We start from the raw sequence: 20,329 nt of genomic DNA on the forward strand, positions 1-20,329 counted from the left end.
AGTCAATGGATTTGTATATTTGGTTAATCATCCATAGAGTGTCTAATAATTATGCTAATAATTATTCACTTGATAAACCTGTCTTGTCCTTGGATGGCCTTCATTATCCTTGAAGCTTAATTTTAAAGGGAACCTATATTAACCTGTTGTATAAATGATCATTAGGTAGAAATGTAATGTAAACCGAAGCATTTTTCATACTGATTTTTTTTTTCAGATAAGCTCATACATGGTATTATTAGGAAATTACAATATCCTCCAAATAATATTGGGACAGCAAAGTCCAAATAATTTTTATTCTCATATTATCAAAGGTATTACCCAAAGGTAATCAAAGGTATTATCAAAAGAATTACAGTATATTATGCTTATTATTCATATTAATATAATGATAACAAATACAAATTGCTATACTGTAAAGCACAAAATAAAAGTGTTTTGAGTTTGTCATTCCAATACTTTTGGTGGGCAGTTTACTTAAAACATATACAAACCACTTATTAAAAGATGGATCTATGATCTGAAGAAAAACAGAATTATAACATCAAGACAATTCTATGATAATACCAGCATTTTTTTATTGTAAAAAAGTAAAAAACCCTGTACCTGTCAGAAAGCAAGAAGGGACAGATGTCAGGTACTGGTGGGCTTGAAGGTCTTAACTTGGAGAGAGCCATAATGTGTTCAAAAGTGATGTCTGTCTGTGTGCATACATCCACAAGCTGAACTTCCTGAGAATTCCCATGGCTCTTGCTGATAGGACTTCGTCGTAAAACTTGAACTACAATGGGTTCCTTGGCACTGCGAAAAGCTTCCACTGCCTCCTCATGTGTGGCCTTTGAAAGATCTTTTCCATTAACCTGTCAATCAATTGTCAATGACAAATTAGTAAACAACGACAATCCATCCACTGTGAAAGAGTTCAGATATGGATTAAAGAAGTTGCTTGAACTTCCCACTTCATTTCCCAACATGGAGACATGCAGATAACCTCACAACTTACCTATTCTCCATTGTAAACCTGTCCTAAATGAAAAAAGACTCATGAAACAAAAACCATCAAAGAAATGTCCACTATGTGTATGATGTAAACCCCTGACAATAACTTTCTAAAGATGAAAGAAAATTAAAGAAACTTTAGACTCACACATCTATAGTACAAATGTAAAAAATGAGCAAAATCAGCACCTTACTTGATTGCCGAATTAGCACATAGAAAGCACACTGAAAATGTCAAAAAAACATTCTCAATCAGAATCCATCCACTGTAACCTTCATTTCAAACTGACATCTTTAAACTGAAACTGTTTCTTCAGGTATATGTAAGCATACTGTACTTGCTTCTACAGAGTAGTCACAACATGAAATGAAGGGAAATTATTCAGCATAGAATGCCTTAACTTTGATTTTAAAAAAGCTAAATAAAAACACTCTTTGCAACGGAGAGACGTCTCAGGAACACATCAAAGAGATAAACAGCATTTATGTGTATATTGAATGTTAGAGAATGTCATATTCACACAGCATCTTTATAAAAATACCCTAAAGAGTTTTAGACATTTTCAGTGATCAATAGGAAAGAACCTGTTATTACTTAAGAGAATGGAACTTCTGCTGGAGCAAAGAAATAAAGAAATCATCGCTCCATTAAGTTCTGTAATATAAAAGAACAGAAAAATGAAAATGAAATACTGCCCTGACTGTGCTGTAATACCAAAACAAAAAGACAGGCATCATCTCTGAATATGCCTAAATATAGGGTTTTAAGCATCACCAATCATTATGATTCATGATGGTTGCAGGCATTCAGGTCAGTATCATTAATTTTGAGTTTGCCTTCCTAGAAAAGACTAATTCATAACTTGCATGATGTTTTTGCCAGTGTATGTTTATTTGTATGCATCATTGTACTAGAAATAAATATTCATCAAAGAAGGGGAAAAACTGTAGTAATGGGCTATGATCCAGACTGGAAGTGAATCTCAAGTATTTAGAATTATGAAGGTGTTTAGATGGATGAACTTCGGGATAACAAAAAAGTGAAAATCATGTTGGCAAAAAAACATACAGTAAGTATGTAAGACCAAAACAAAAGCAAGTCATCCATCCATTGTACACAGCACATCATACTAGGCATAGCAAGCTGTAGGCTAATCCAGCAGACAAATGTGCAAAATGGGACTACATTCTGTATGGAACACTAGTCCAACTTGGAACAAACACACAGGAACAAATTATAGACACAAATTAAACTAGCCATGCTCATAAAGTATTTTTGCAAACACAGTGGGAACGTAAACCCCACTTAAAAGGTGTTCCAGGCTGGATTCAAACCCAAAGCCCAAGAGCAGTGAACTAAACAAAACACCCAACAACAAATATCAATAAAATAGATAATTGGATGTATGGAATAAGAGGAAAATTTGTTTGCAATCACACTGAGTTAATCCTATGGCATACTGTTGACACTGATCCATCAAATAAAGAGTTTTGGGATTTTGTAGAAGACAGTCACTGTGAAGGTAAACTTGGTCTCAAGTGAACCATTATACATCAAGCCTGGAGGCACATGCAAAGTGGTTTGACACACAACAGATGTACAGTATATAGTTATCTGCACAATCCAACTGAATTGACAAGAAGTCCCACCTGTTTGTAATCAAGCTATACAATGTGAGTAACAACAAATGCAAGTCATCCAGAGCAACTATAAGTTTAATTAAAGAGAAATTTCAAACTTCTCATACTATTTCCTTGGATGGATAAGGCCTGTGTTTTCTACACCAAGCATAACAAACAAAATCAGGCTATAGAGTAGCGCGATGATCAATGATCTAAATAATGATATAGTTAGTGAACTTATATTCTATGCAAACATTTAACAACTGTAGGAAGCAAATATTTAAACGGTAAATATAAGATGGGAGAACTTATGAAGAAACTATAGTAGTTATGTGAAAGATTTATATGTTTATGTTGACATATTTTCCTCCTCTAGGCAATATGAAGAAGCAATAAAATAAGATTTAGTCAGGATCCACAATAAACATGAGCAACAGATGTGGAAACTATAGATTAAATCTGAGAGCAGATGACTCTTCTTCACACAAAAGGTTGTGGAACAAACTGCCCAGCCAGCTGTTGAAGTCAATACCCTGGCTTACTTCAAGATCAAACCTCATGTGGTATCTTGATCAATTTGCATACTGTCCTTCAACAGATCTCCTATGCACATCTCTGTGTTAAATTGGGATATCTGATTTATTTTTTGCTACTTCTCAGCAATATGCTGCGCAAGTATGGCTAAAATATAGGTGCAATTTGTAGGTTGAATCCACAAATTGTCAGTTCAAGTCTGTGATGTGTCATTACTTGACTTTGACTGGGATTCCCCTAATGGTAGCATACAACTGGTTAAGTGCCACTGGGGTTAGGTGGATTAGAATTAACTCGCCTTTTTTAAAAATGAGACTTTAATGAAAGTAACTGCACTCCCTAAACCCCAAATTAAATTATACTATCACTAACTAAAATGTAAGTTAGAAAGCAAAATAGTATTAAGGAAAATATTGCTATAAAGTGTAATATTAATTTCATTTCAAGATGATTTATTCTTGTTTTTGTTCCATTTTCTCTGACATAAGACTACAATATATTATAAGTTGATAATTAGCTGGGTCAGTGTTCATGGATTACATTGCCCTTTTGTACGGATATTGTGGAAATACTGATATACCATGCTTAGCGTCAGTATGTGCTGAATACAGAAGCACACGTTGTATGCTAAACCTCAGTGTGTTTAATTAGCACATATTGCCTTTTGGTCTCAGCTTGTTTCAATCTTTTTGGCTGCAGAGCCAATTCCTAAAGCCGAGGGTTGGAAGACAAAGGAGGTCTCACAGATAAATGAGCCTGACTACAGCTTGTGACAGTGTTGGAAAAAAAATGATCAAATTTCTTCCAGTCCCTCCGGTGCTATCTGACCTGTGTCAGCACTGTGCTTCTTATTGTTGATACCGAGTATTATTGAATCAAAGAGTCTGCATTAAGTAAAAGGAAAGGAGTTGATTTTTCAATATAATGAGCACCAGATGGACTAATTAATCCAGAATCAACATTAGAATATTAAGTATAGCATATAGCATTTCATAGGCGAGCTTTATCATCTCTGTACCTGATGCAGCTTCTGTTAAATGACTACTCCATTTGATTTGCAGACTAATGTGCACCAGATGTGTATAGCAGAGACTGTCCAAAAACATGGAGTTGTGGATATTGCTTGGACTTATTCCATAGCAGCATCCAAATTAAACAAATACTGTTTGCTCCCTACCATTTTGATAAAGCTGCAGAGTGGTTTAATGTTGACGATCAACAGTCACACATTAGAAATTAAAGACATTTACATATTGGATATAATGAAGAAAAATATATTTTTCATGCAATCAAAACTGTAATAACTGTTGTCACTGCCTTTGTTGGTGTATGATATACTGTATCATACAGACAACTTTAACTTTTATGCATTAACAGAAACTGGTTTTAACAATGTGTGCTTTGTTTGTTTTTACAGTTTGTAAAAGGTTTTCTGTTGTTAAGCACCTTGGAAAATATAGACTCCAGTAATATAAATTAGGACAGGAATAATAGTAATAAAACTACAGCTGACTGGTGGGAGAACATACAAATGTTTAATCAATGAAAATTAATTACAGTTCATTTTATTCATTTTTCTTATCCTAAATTTTTGCACTGTGTGGTAAATGGCAATCAAATATTTTTAAACTTGGAACCTGAGAGTATCCAGGGATTGATTGAATAAATTATTCAATTGTAGTCCATCTGTTTGTGTTTACACATGGATATTTAACAGCAGAAGGCAAGCACAGTAATAAGGCCCATTTCTGGAGCTCTTTTTACAAAAAGATTTTAAGTAGACAACATTTCATGACAGCCAATATTTTTCAGTGTGCCTACTGTTCATGGTCCAGCTGGGAGTAAATGTTAAAGAAGGAACAGTCTTGGATTAATCATTAATAATATGTAAACTTAAAATGGTGAACTTATTTTGCAATTAATGTTGTCATAAGTAATTTTACTAGTCACATTTCAAACAATATCAAAATATCTGCATGTTAGTGTCTAATGTCTATATTTGATTGATTACATTGATTAAATCTTTTATTGTTAACTAACTGATTAAAAGTATTGTCTCTCATATTCAATATTTTCATATTGTTTTCAAACTGTGGACTGGTAGTTCACTGGTAACATCTTTGTTTAGTGGGTATAAATAAACATCTAGATTGTAAATGCACAAATCTCAAAAGTGACAGCTATACTCAGATTAAACAAACCTACCACCTAAAGGAAAAAAAATAGTTTTAAGATAGGATTTGAAAGTGCTGACTGACTTGCAAGATCTGATATACTTCATACTGGGGGATTACTCCAAACTCTTGGCTCATCAGAACTGAAAACACGTTCACTCCAAATGTTTGGAGACTCGAAGTAGAAACTGAAAGAAGGCCAGAGTCTGAAGATCAGTAATCATATGCAGGTACTGGATATAAGGAAGTTTACTGATGTAGATTGCACACACACTATCCAAGGTCAGTCAAACAACAGTACTTTTAATCTTAATCTGAAAGATATTCACAAAATGGATATCATGAAGGAAAATATGCAGATGAAGCTAGTGCAAGGAGTTTAAAACAGATAATGCATTATCAGATATTTGGTTAAAATCTGAGCAATTGAGTTCTGAACATACTGCACTTTAAGAACATGTTTAGCTACATTAACAAGCAATGAATTAATGTAATTGTAATGAAAAAATAAAAAGCATGAATTACCACATACATTATCACTGCATACAAAGCCAGTATTTGTAGTACCAGTGGATCTGAAATCTATTTCAGTCAGGACAATGAACAGTCAAACGTACACAGTAAACCACATCTTTACCGTTTACAATGGCAGGTAAAACTTACTGGTTTAAAGGAACAGTCTTTGCCAAACATTATATTATAGCTACAATTTCCAGGTGTCAAGAACCAAGAAAAAAAGAAAGCTACTGTATGAAAGAAAATGAGAAGAGACCAGTCCTCCCTTTAACTCACTTTGTTTTTAGTAATTTAATACTTTGAAGATCTAATCCAGTCTTGCAAGAAGCAATGGTTTCAGAGTTAAAAACATGTCTGAATAGCTTGTTCCAGAATCCCACAACCCCTTGTGTAAATAACTGCCTCTTAGTACTAAGTACTTACGTTCCAGTTGTGTCTTCTGAGTTTTATTTTAATGTTCTGGATAATTCAATATAGCTAACTCAGATTCCCTAATAGTCCTCAATGTTATTTAGTTTTACTTTTTATTACAGAACAGAAAGGATTCCTTGCCCTCTGCTATGAGAATTATTACTTGCTTACATATTTATGATTTATACTGCACTTATTTGTAACAGTTCTTATTTGTTTTACTAAGTCAGTTGTAAGTGAAGTTTTGTTATGTTTTCTTCAGGGTGTTACTATCTTTATTTTGAGCTTTCCTCTTGGCTTCAAATGTTGTCCACCTTCTTTTTTGAGGATTAAAAAGTTGCCTTATGTACTTGCTTTCACCTTTAACTTTGTCTTCAAACCTGGACTGTATGCAAAGAAAAAGTCCAACATGCTCAACAGAGGAAGAAAAGGGCACATTTCGTATTACCATTTATGTATAACCTTATTTAGGTATTAAAATAAAAGGCTCCAGAACCCTGTGGGTTTTAAGTATTCTGTAAGTTAAACATCCTCCACAACTTAATTAAACAAACTTTCCTAAATTGCTTCAAAATAAGGGCAAGATTGTTTCTTCCTACTGTGGCATGTCTAATTCAAACAAAAGGCATAGAGTACCCTAGGAACAAGTTCCCTCTATGAGGTCTAGTTTAGGTTGTTTTATTATGTTTTAGTAAGGTAAGATTAGGTATTTAGATTTGTGAAGGTCCAGTACAGAGAATTGTTGAAAATAGCCAAATTTGCATACTGCATAACCAAGTCTACCCTTATAGCATTGCCTAATGTACTACAGTATATAGGATGTATGATTAAAAGACATCAGTGACCATACCTTAATATATAATAATATTAAATAAATAATGCATTGGATTTAAATTTAAGTTTAATTAACATTGAACAACTAGTAAAAAAACAGTAATCACAAACATATGGTAATCAGAAAAAATAAACAACATTCATTCTCTGCGTCCACTCCAGCCTCTACTTTCTCACTCTGCCTCCATGATTAGCATGCCCCACTGTAATGTAACCGGCAATAAAAATGTCAGTGAACCTATAAAGCCGTCGCTAACCTGTCATTCCCCACACTGTGGACACAGAAGCAGGAAGGTTCATTATAATGCACCAAACCAAGAGCACTCTGAGATGCAGATGCTTGGTGGTGGGTAGTACTGTAGGTGCTTGGTCAGGAAGCAGGGAGAGGCTCACTCAATAGCTTGATTTGTCTCACGATCCTAGGATATTGCACTGCTAATCTGAGTTCTGCTTAACAAACCTCAGCTGTGCTTCATCCCTCTCTGCTCTTCTTGCATCCAAAACCAAGTGAGCCAGACAGAATCGCAGATCAGTGAATTCACAAATGTTAAAGTTGAGATTCTACTTTTTATTTTAAGAAATCCCAGAGCTGGCAGAACTAGACAGCTTGTACACTATGCTACCATTCTGTTGAGTTTTTCTATATGTTGTCATAAGGTTTTATTGAAAATGTCTTGGTATTTCAAAGATTTGTTCTTTAGATTTGAAGATCATCTAGCCTGGAACAATTCTTACTTTTACAATCCTTCACAGGAAGCCAAGTTTGGGCACTATGGCTTCACCATCAGTAGTTCAAGCCTGGTTTGTGTCCCTAGTTGACTGTGGCCATGATTTCCCAAAAGGGGGTGCACAATAGGCAGAGAACTACCAGGGACAGGGCTGGGATTAAATAGACAGGTGCTTCCAAACGTACAGTGACTTCAGAGGGACCTGCAGCTCTTCCAGCTGTGCCTATCTCTCCTATAAAACCAGGGCTAGCCCAAGCTTTTTCGGGGCCCTAGGCAAGATCATGGAAAGGAGCCCCTCCAGATCACGATTTGTGCATACGTTAATATCAGCTCCCAACCCAAACTTATATTACTATTTAGAACAATTAAATTAATTAATTCTATAACAAGAAACCTTTGATTACAAAGTTCTGAAGAACACATAATAAATAACTTACAAACAAGAAGCATACACTTTACAAATATAACAAGTATTTTAACACTGAAAGTATTGTGAAATGGTAACTTCTAGGGACACACCTCAAGTAGTCTACATGACTGGCTAGAAAATGTGGCTTGACTACTGTTCGCTAGATATGGATCTGACTCAAAACCAAATGAAATACAAATGCATTATTGCAGTGACTTGATTTGGCGTCCCCCTGTTTTGAGATCACTTATCCTGCTCTTCTTTTCTGCACTTCCTTTTCTCAGTACCAGATGGGTAAGTCATTTTGGAGGATGATGTACATTTACCACTTGCAACTACATGGTTTTAATTTTAATCCATTACAACATTTTGCAATGCAAGTAAAAGGTCACTTGTAATGTTTCATTACATGATATACATAATAAAACTGATCACATTTATTACATCTGAAATTAAATTAACGGCATTTGGTGTAGCAGCAGCTGAAACTGCACCGATATTGTCATTTTATGGCAAAGATGAGTCATTAACTACATCGACAGTGAAACAAAAAATTATACAGGTACTTGTATTCAGAACGTATAATATTACAATTTATGACTAACAAACTTTAACAGCCTTGATTAGCACAGCAACAACAGAAAGAGCCACTGGAGACAATTTTTAACTCACATTTGAATATGCAGATTAAAACAAAATATGTTGTGTTGCAAATTTCTGGGGGCCCCTGGTGGCCTCAGGGCCCTGTGCAGTCACACCTTAGCCAAGGGCCAGTCCTGTATAAGACACTTTGGAGCTTGCATCAGTTCAAAAGATGAATGACATGAGGGGAAGGCAGGTTGGAAGAACTAGTCTATCCTTCCTTATTCTCCCCATGCAGTACAAGAGTGGTTGCTATGAGCCATGACAAAAAAAGGAAATTCCAAACGTTCACAGCTGCAGCAGAATTATTAATCAGTTTGATAATGAATATTGTAAACCAGTAATCCAATTAGTATTTCCAATGCTTAAGATCATTTTCTTAAGATCTGGCTTATACTATACATTTTAACTCAGGTTTGATTTTTGACTGCAAAAATCCTAACAATCTTTCACACTACAGGTATTGACAAAAGAATATCGAGCTATTTCTGTTTTGTGCAGAGCATCTGAAGAGATATGAACATTATGTCGTGGTAATAAAATTCAGACAAACAATCTTGTATCTCTTCCTACATAAGAATTTCCCAGGATAAAAAGGCCACCATTTATGCATGTATCTTTTACTTCTTCTGCAATAATACTGTAGTAAAATAATACGTTAACTAAAAACTAATAGAATTTACTTAGGTCATAATAAAACATCAGGGCATAAGGTTAAAGTGTAACAGTTTACTATACCACAAACATAGAAGTTACTTGGTAGCGCTGTACCAAACACAAAAAATTATAATTACAGTACACCAGTTCAGTAAATGAACTATGCATACTATATAGTATGCAGAGTTCATTTATTGCACACAAACAGTAATTCATGAACTTGTATGAAAGAGAACTGCTGATGTTTAAACATCTCTGTGCAGAGGAGTATTTGTACAGCGTGAAATTGTTGTGAAACAAGCAAAGGTTTTTAAAGTTTATAAATACCATGCTTTGGTTTTATGAGTTCTCTGTGGTTTTAAAAGGTTTATATTTATCCCCAAATGTCTTAAAAACAATGTTGTCATGTTAATTCGCATCTCAGCAGGTTTAAACTACTGTATTTCTAAGAATTGCATGAAAAATGGTAAATTAATAATGCCCTAGAATTAGTGAAATCTTTCTTCGCCCAGTCTGCATAAAGTAAAAGAACAAAATGTAGTACATTTACTTCATACACTGTACAGTACAATGTTTACTTAAATAAAAAGATAAGTTATTATCAGTCTACATCAAGTTATATAATCAAAGGCAAACGTATTTACTTTTCTCTATCAGATATGCAAATAGACAGTTCAGCTTCTTAAAAATCAATGAATATTAATTAAATAGTAAATGTTCTTATTTAAACATTTAAAGCAACATGAGCAACATGATTCACAAGTTATCTAATAAAATGTCATAATATTTTATAAAAAAGAGAACGTCCATGTACTAGTTATACTGTCTCTTGATACTGTATGTGTTCCTACAATATCATTTCTTTTACAGTGTTTTTTTTTGTTGTTGATCTGACAGTATTTGTCCTCTGATAGTTATCCCAATTATTCAGTGCAAACACTTAAGAACACTGTATGACTGCTGGTTTAAGGTCTGTAATGTGTCAGACTGTACAGCAGGATGTGGTCAAGGATTTATCATTACACATTATGCACATTCTCCATGTGTTCAGTATTGTAAATTTCATTAAAAGACATTTACACCTCTTTAAAAGACTGTCTTCCCGCTGAATATAAAATATCTGAGTAATAGAATTACCATAATTTCTGATCGAACTTTGTCTTTAAACACCATTTTGTTGTGCAGAATAACTAAACAAGAATAAATTGCAACATAGATTTTTCTTTCACCTTTGCTTAAACCCCAATTAAATCAAAGCTTTTCTGTCCACTGCTAATTGGGAACTTGTTACCTCACAGTGGCCTCTTGCTTACTAGATGTTTCTTCTTCATAGGCCTGGGAATTAGCCCTTAAAGATTGGCAGGAGGTATGTGACTGCTGAGTAACACATGGATAAGAGCTTTAATTTTAATCTGAGCCTTAGTTTACATAGTAAAGGTAAACAGCTATTTTTTGCATTGATAAAATGTAATGTGTGAATAACAACCATAATCTATGAACATCTCTTTTTTCACGAGGAGCATATTTTATTTTGAATTTCTTAACAGATACAGAAATAAAATTCCTACATCAAAACGAAAGAAGAAAATTTAAATACTGAAGGGTCAGTAAATCCTAACTGGTAATGTTTCTCGTTCTGTGCGAGCAGTTCTTAATACTTTACCGGATTACTAGAAGGCAGCTTCTATTCATGGATCTAAATGTCTCATTTCAATAATAAGTGTCACACTAAAATATGACTACAGTTCCTGTACAGTAAAGATGTTATGAGTATATAAATCACTCATGACAATCAAAGCCACTATCGGAACTAGTCCTAGAGCTGACTGGTGTTATCCAATGATATGAAACTGCAGTAAAAATGCCTGGCCACCAGGGAAATTTGACAGTCTCAACTCTCAACATGAACCAGTTTTAACCTTTAACCTAGAGCAGTATAAATGACAATGAATATACTGCCTACAGCTATCTTTCGCATTACAGAGCTATTCGATATTTCCAAGTTTTATGCAAAGTACTGTAAAGGAAATATTCTTCTCTCTGATTAAAAAAAGAAATATAACAGAATTTTTGGTGGAGGTTTACAAGGTATCAGGAGTTAAAGTTATTATTTTGCAAGAGTGATTTCTCGCTAGTTTCTTCCACTTCAGGGATGTAGGTGATAAAATCTGTGAAGATTGTTGGCATTTCCTTTCCAGAAATCCATAAAAAAATCTCACAGAGACAAAGGGACAAAGAAATAAAGATTTTGAGAAACCTTAACACACCAGCATAATGCATATAAATATTTTATATGCCTGACTTGTGAGTGTTCATAGTAGTGTTCTGTATTTAATTCTACATCATGTTGTTCTATAATTTTGTGTATAACTTATAACTTTGTGTTACGTTAACTCCTTGCCACAATTATTAAATGAACATGTTAGACATCCTTTAAAATTAACGTTATTATCTAATTTGTAACATATATGTATATGAGTTTCCACACCTTTTTTAATTCCTTACTTGAAAAAACAAAATGTACTTAAAACAGTACATTTAATTAAGGTGTAACATGAATCTGAACCCCTATAGCACAGAGTACCCATATTATTGTATTTCATATACAAAAATACACAGCATATAGTTATAATTTAACAGAACTGTCTCTGACGTACTGTACTTACACTAAGGGAAACCCATTGATGTTAACTAGCCTCACCATATTACAGTGACCACTGCTGAGAAGGTGTCTGGAGAAACTATGGTTGACACTGAGGTTAAACTTTACCCTACAGGGCTGATTTGCTTAGCTACAGCCACTTTTTTTTATAGAAGAGAAAAGTTTTACAGGGGATGGATCTTTTTCCATGTAGACTGTAGCACTTAGGTTTATGGGGTGGGGAGAAAAGGGGTGGTGGATTATCATGCTGGATTTCTGCTAAGTAGCAGAGTTTAGCAGTACAAAACCCTTGAAATTAAAAAGAAAATCTTTTTCAGATCTGAAAATGTTTGTACAGTGCAAACTCAATATAACATGGGTGTCATGGAACATTGCATTATTAAATAACTAAAATCTACCTAAAGTTGGAACTTTTTTATGAGTACACTATGACTAAACTAAAAGATGCTAACTTTAAAAGTTTTATATTCCTCTTACCTTGTCTTGATTCTGCTCTTATACATTACATTTCTTTTGTCCTTTCTGAAAAAGAATTAATTCTACACTCTCAGAATAAACAGGCTTGTCACTTTATCTCTTTTGTTAATCTTCACCTTTTCTTTGTATATTTTATTCTTTAGGTGGTCATTACTGCAGCTCTGTTTGCTTACAAATGAACAGCATATTAAATGCACATTTAATTGATCAATGTTGCAAGCATCAAATGCTGGCAAATTGTTGGCAGACTTATCAGGAAAGTTAGGTGGTCACTGAAAAATAATTTTGAGCAGGTGTTAAATGTTTAAATACAAGCTTTACATCACAAATTATGTAGTGCATTTAATTAAAGTATTTTATAAATAACAACTTGTTGTTTACCGTAGAATTAATTGGCAAACACTGAAGTTTTCTTACAACTACTAACAAGCGTTTCTTTTAAAGGAAAATGTACTCTTACAGATCTTAATTAGAAAGACTTTATTAAGCCTAAAAACTATATCTCACATTATCCCACATTAACAACAATAGCAAGCTTGGGCAACTGATTTTTTTCATCACAGTTCACAGTTGTTTAATTTTGTATGGAAAATATTATTAAGTGTGATAATAAAGTCTTCATGGTGATAAATGACAAACCATAACATATGACCCAAGGTGATGGAGACGTAAATAGAAACAGTAATCTATCAATAAATCAATCAATCAATCAATCAATCAAGGTTTATTTATCAATGCACAAACAGTACAGCATGCAGCAGTGTTGTCGGCAATGAAATGCTTTGTCCGCGAGCTCGTTAAGAGGGATAGAAGAGTAGAAGGACAGGAACTTATAGGGATTAGATTAACATTAGGATACAATAAATAAAACAGTTGCAATTTACAATACAATTTACATATTGTGCGAAAGTCACAAAAGGATAGGAGGTATTAAGCACTCTTCGTATGTGTCCTGAGAGTGCAAGTGACAGCAGGGCGCCAGTGCACCTTGTCAGTTTAAGGAGGTTGCCTATTCGCCAGTGGCCATTTGGGTAACTGCAGGTGTCTGCTGTGGTTGGCTGTTTAGCAGTCTTACTGCCTGGGAAAAGAAGCTGTTACGAAACTGGTGGTCTTGGTCTGTATACTTCATTACTGTTTTCCGGATGGTAGTAGAGAGAACAAGTTGTGGTTAGGGTGACTGGGGTCCCTGAGGATAGATCTGGTCTTCTTGAGGCTTCTAACAGAATAGATATCCTCGATGTTAGCGTACAGCTGGTAGTGTTTTGAGCCAGTTGCACCACCCTCTGGAGTACCTTGTGCTCTCAGGCGGAGCAGTTACAAAACCAGGCAGTGTTGCAGCCAGTTATGATGCTTTCAGTGGTGCACCTATAAATATTTGTTAGGATGTGTGACGGCTTGCCGAATTTCTTTAGTCGGCGGAGAAAGAATAGGCTCTGCCGTGCTATCTTGGCAGTGAGGTTGGTGCGGTGGGTCCAGGATAGATCGTCTGTGATGTTGACACCTAGGAATTTGAAACTGTTCACTCTCTCCACTGCAGACCCGCTGATGAGAATGGGTGCTCGGTCTGTTCCTTGATGCTTCCTGTAGTCCACGAACAACTCCTTAGTTTTGCTGGCGTTCAGAGAGAGGTTGTTGCAGACACCATGCTGTCAGTGTTTCTACCTCCTCCCTGTACATGGACTCATCACTGTTCCTGATCAGGCCAATGATCGTTGTATCGTCCGCAAACTTGATGATCAAGTTTGTTTTTGTTCGAGGAGACGCAGTCGTGGGTGAATAGGGAGTAAAGGAGAAGGCTGAGTACCTAGCCCTGGGGGACACCAATGTCAGGGTGGAGGATGTATTTGTGCCTACTCTCACTACCTGCAGTCAGCCCGTCAGAAAGTTCAGGATCCAAATGCAGAATAAACCTTGAGGGTACGATGATGTTGCATTCTGAGCTGTAATCAATAAACAACATTCTCAAATATGTTTCTTTCTTTTCTAGGTGTGTAGAGCAGTGGCAATGGTGTCCTCAGTTGAACTCTTTTGTCGGTATGCAAATTGCGTGGGTCCAAGGTGTCAGGCAGAAAGGAGGTGATGTTTGCTTTGATCAGCAGCTTCACAATGATGGATGTGAGTGCAATGGGGTGGTAGTCATTTAGGCAGTTGAGTGAGGGAGAGATTAAATATATGTCCGTGAAGATGTCCGCTAGTTGATCTGCGCAGGCCTTCAGGACACGAAATGGGATAGGGATAGGAGACTTTCTGGACCATTGATATCAAGAAACATACATGCTGATTCCCAGAGTATTTCCAGGATATTGATAGCCTTTAACCCATCTAAATAAGGAAGGAACTGATTACTTTACATACTTTCCATTTGATATTATTTTAATATGTTTATTTGTCCTAATGGTTCTTTAACCAACCAATATTCCCAATATTATAATTTTCAGTGTTTTACAAAAATATAATGAATCCCCTTTAAACTCTTCATGATTGTAATTATTCCAGCTTGTAGTGGGTAATCTATGTTAACAGGCTTACAAGGTATAATACAGACAACACAATAGATCTACTTGTAAACTGTGGTAACCATTGAAAAGAAAGTTCTAATCATTTCTAACTTCATAGAAAATGGTTCTCTTTTTAACTTTTGTTCGAGCACAGTTACATAACAACAACAAAAGACTCCAAGAATTAAATATTACATCTATTTATTCTATCCATTCATTTTTATCGGTTCTTCCAATTAAGAGATTTTGACAAGTAATTTGAGCAAGGCAGGGTATACCCTAGATGGAATGCCAGTGTCACAGAAAGACACACACTCACACTTAGAGCCATTTTCCTAGAAGCCATTTAACCTGCCAGCATGTTTTTGGACTGTGGGATCAAACCTGAATACCTGGAGAAAACCCACACTAACACAGGGAGAACATGCAATCTCTATGCCGATAGCACCCCAGGTCTGAAATTGAACCCAGTGCCACAGAAAACCCGGTGCCAGCACTTTGAAGCAATGCTTGAAATATTACAGGAATATCTCTCTGCTAATTGTGCCTATATATTGACCAGCCTCCACTTTGAATACAAATTTTAATGGGATATATTAAAATAGGAAAAAAGCCCACTGCAAACATTTCACATTCATACTGTGTACAACAACACAAATAATTTGACCAAGCAAAGATACCAACATGCAATATTCAGAGCTTGAGTTTAATTTCTTTCTACCTCAGGCCTCACCAGTCTTTTGGCCTAACTTTATATCCAATATAATGGATGTCACCAAGACAATTTGTATGGATGTTCAGCTACTATGGTGTTACATTTTATCACCTGTCTGCCGCCGTGACAAATAGCCCTACATTGCAAGAACAAAAAATTAGCTGCTTTTCCTGTGCGTTATTGCTTCTATTGAACCTGCATTGTAAATCAAAAATGTCAAATTTAATTTTGCCTCTATGAGATGTTTCAATGACAAGCAATAACAACTGTCAAATGATGTTCTTCCTTCATTATCTTTTATTTTAACTAGTCTGGCCAGATGGCAAAAGATTTCAAACTGCTCTTCGGGCCATTTTAACTTTTCAAGTGAAAGCCTTGTATCTACAGTATATGTACATACATATGTGCATTTTCTAGAAACAATTAAAATCCTATATTGTGCATTAATAGGAAAAGGGTGTCTTGTATGCTGAAATGTTTTTAAGAACTTTTAACGACATTTCGTCTGTGGAGCCTTCTTAAGGTGCGACGCATGCTGACGCAGCTACCTCCTTGAACTATTTAAAATGATGTTAAATAATATGGAACATATACAGTCTATGAAAAAAGGCATTTCACAGATCCTTTGAGTTTCTTTTTCAAAATATCCTTTGCAATATTCTTTCATGTACTGTATAATTTATTGTACCTTCTCTTGTAGTTCAAGCGCATGTTCTCTAGAAGGACAGTGGGGATGACAATGAAGACAAGCTGGCCTATAATATATTCATTTTCATGAGATAAAAAGGAAACATTTCATAAGAAAATGCAAATAAGAAGAGCCCCTTCAGCAAATCTAACTCATATGCTTATTAGTGGCTAATTGATCCAAGGACCTCATATACTACCATTTAACCTCTAAACTTTATCTGAAGTGAATGTGTCCAAATATTTATGATCACTTGAATTCACTGGGTTGTAAACAAAGAATGTTTTTGCCCAAATATGATCAAATGCATGCAGGACATTACCCAAAGATATGAAGATATGAAGAAATGGACATTACAGTATATTGTACTTATCATCCTTTTACTCATTATCCTCTAAATCTAATAATCAAAACTGTGAATTCTTCAACTGCAATGGAAAAATAACAGTTTTGACTTTACTGTCTCAACAGTTTGGTGGGCACAGTAATTTCCAGAGATATATTTGCAGTAAAATACTTATCTAGAATTAGTTCAGGTGGGTAGCTGCTTCAGCATGCGAAGGCTGCAAAGGAACAAGTAAAGGTTTATTCCATGCTGAAAAGAGAAAAAAGAAAACAGAACGTTTCGGCCATGGAGCCTTCTTCAGGTGTGCTCCACGGCCGAAACGTGTTTCCTTTCTTCTCTTTTCAGCATGGAATAAAGCTTTACTTGTTCCTTATCTAGAATTGTTTGGTTCAATTTTTCATCCTTTTAATCAATGGAAGTTACACTAGCAATTTTCCCATCCATGGGCATTGCTACCATCTTGAATGACTGCTGACAGAGCATTGCTAATGTTGCTAATTATACTCATTTTCTGTAACTGAGTCCTGTTATTTTGAAATCCTGTTATTTTTAATTGTATAACTTTTGTTTCTTGATTGATTCATTAAACCATTTGGAATGTGCTTTCGGGCCTTTAATTTCTTTAACCTTGGGACAAATCTGTTCTGTGCTTGAAGCAAAATATCTGTAAACTATTGCTATCCAGGGAGGGTGGCTTGGAGGTTAGCCTCATAGCTTTTGGGTACTGGGATTCATGCCAGCCTGGGACACCTTCTGTGTGGATTGTCCATGACTGTTCAGGTTTTTGCTTTGGGGTTCAGCAAGCAGTTTTCTTCACAGGCCAAAGACATACTGTTTGGGTGAACTGGTATCACTAAATTATGCTCTGGCTCACCTCACAGTTACTAAAAATGGAGGGATGGATTAAACTGATTTCATATCTGTCCTCTCCCACTCTACTTTCCTATTTGGCTCTTTCTCCTTCAGAGTCTGCATTCCTGAAACAGTAAACCTTTGTTTTGGTTAAAACAAAGATTATGATAATAGGATCCTGTAATTGATCGTTTGAAAACACTATATTCCTACAGGCATTTCTCTGATAGGTGCTCTGATAATACTAAGTATGGAATCAACTGATAAACACTTGCCATTTTAATTTAAGATTCTCACATCCTTGATATATTTTTCATCTGAGGAAATGTAAAATCTGCCACAATAACCAATTCTTCCCTTACACATACAACTCTGATTTTTTTACCTAGTTTCAGAGAACTATATATTTTCTCATGGAACAGCTATATTTGAAAATAAATACAAAGCTCCAACTGAATGACATTAATAGACCAATCATGATGGAGACTACAGTTTTTATCACACAGCTCTCTGTACTCAAAGAATAAAACTGCTGTATTGATTTTTCAAGCCTTGCCTGGAACATCAACTCCTATGACCATAAATAAATAATCAAACATAAAATGGTCCAATAACATACCTCTTAAACATACCCATTTGTTGTATGTGCCTTACACAACAAATATATTATAGTATCACAGCAACCATAAGACATCCTTTTTGCTAATGTCTTCAATGCCCCTCCCATGTCTGTTTTCTGTAATCTGTAAATGCCTTGGACTCATGTATTGTGCTGAAACAGTTAACTACCATACCAACAATATTCATTATTTGTTCAACTATTTGGCTTTTAATGAAAGTTATTGTTCTGCACATCATTTCAGCATAGCTCAAATGGTTCTAGACAGGATTTTAGGAGTTTGCCAATGTACCTGTCTACCAATCTACCATTTAACTACATAAAATCCATGAAAAAGTCTTAGTTATTTTACTAATTACAATTTCTATTCATAAAATAATTTAATTCATTTCAATAAATTCATAGTTTATAATTCTATTGTCTTTTTTACACATGAAACTAAGTACATTACACCCTTTGAAAATGTTGCCATTTTTCTTTGGAAACACCAAGAGTAGAATAAGTCCCATGTTTTCCATTTCTTCACCTGTGACCTTTCTATGTGTAGGCTTCAAAAGAACAGGTCAAAGTTCATTCCATACTAAAATAAAAATAAATGAAACACAGTATTTGGGCTGTGGAGCTGCCCACATTTTGTTTCTTTTCTTTATATTTTAGCATGGAATTTACCTTTTATCTTTATAAATCCGCAAATACTGTGACCGTGAATGAGGAGAAATAAATCCAGACACAATTAAACTCTATTTCAATGGGTAAGCATCACACTGGGTGAAATTACATCCAAAGAGGTAATATGTTTTTCTCTCTAATAGCTCTGACGTTTTACAGTATATCCAATCAGTCATTTTTTGGTACAAAAGGCCAATGTTGACTGTCAGGTTTATACTGCCTGAAGGCAATGTACAACTTAACTAGGAGCTTGAGCTCTTGTCTGTAATTCTTACAACATTCATTAAAGATGGGGGTAGTACCTAGACACTGGAAAATTGCTAATGTAGCAATTATTGTAAGTAATTACTGAAGTAACACAGGGACCTGTACTATGAACACTGTTGCTCTTAATTTATATCAAAGATCTAGATTCTTGTAAATTAGTCAAGTCTACAGATGGTAAGTATACGCAATACAAGTAGCAAATGAAATTCAAATGTTTTTGAAAAAATATCAAAATAGGGAATTTATGTTTAATGGAGACGTTAGAGGATTTTACAAGCAGGTAGTAAAATACAACCATAAATACTAAATGGGAAACACTGTGCAAGATTACATTTAAAAATGACCTGGGTGTTTATATTGACATATGATTTAAATCTTGCAGACAATGTTATATAGTCAAAAGGCTATATATTAAAACCAGTAGAGTTACAATCAAGGTATGCTATGTTCAAATAGTATGACGCACTTCTTAGGCCTCATTCAGAATATTGTTTACAATTTTGGTCAAAAGATACTGCTACTCTGGATTCAGTCCAGAGAAGAATAAGAGGCAGTCAAGGGCTTATGGAAATGGTCTACTCTGACAGGCTTAAAGAACTTAACCTTTTTAGTCTTGAACAGAGAAGACTATGAAAGGATGTGATAGAGGTACTCAAAAACCTCGAAGACACTGCCATAGTCGAAACATTCGACTTCTTCAGAATCAACACCGAAATGCTAACTGGAGGACATTATGTGGAAAATATTTGAAAGTGCATTTAAAATTGAGAACAGGAGGCACTTCTTTGCCCAAAGGTTTGTGGGAGTAGAACAAGCTACCCAGGCATGTGGTTGACGCCAATATCTTAGCTTCCTTCAAGAAATATTTGGATGAGATCCTTTGGTCAATAAGCTACTAATTAGCAAAAGTGCCAGATGGGCCAAATTGGCTCCACTTTTTTGTAGCCTTTCTTATAATCTTATGTTGTCAGAACATCATTATCTTGGGTCAGACACAATGTTGTCAATG

General features: G+C 35.1%; 1 protein-coding gene across 2 annotated transcripts in view; it reads right to left on the reverse strand.

Annotated features, from left to right (window-relative positions):
- The window catches only part of LOC148654903 (PDZ domain-containing RING finger protein 4-like), a 192,093-nt gene that overhangs the window by 20,045 nt on the left and 151,719 nt on the right, over positions 1–20,329 (reverse strand). For both annotated transcript variants that reach the window (XM_088644814.1, XM_088644815.1), the window contains one exon: positions 607–860. In XM_088644814.1, the coding sequence (XP_088500940.1) occupies positions 607–860 (254 nt within the window). The remainder of the gene's footprint in view (positions 1–606; positions 861–20,329) is intronic.

The sequence above is a fragment of the Lepisosteus platostomus genome, chromosome 9 (assembly GCF_059453375.1).
Source record: "Lepisosteus platostomus isolate fLepPlt1 chromosome 9, fLepPlt1.hap1, whole genome shotgun sequence".
Lineage (NCBI taxonomy): Eukaryota > Metazoa > Chordata > Actinopteri > Semionotiformes > Lepisosteidae > Lepisosteus > Lepisosteus platostomus.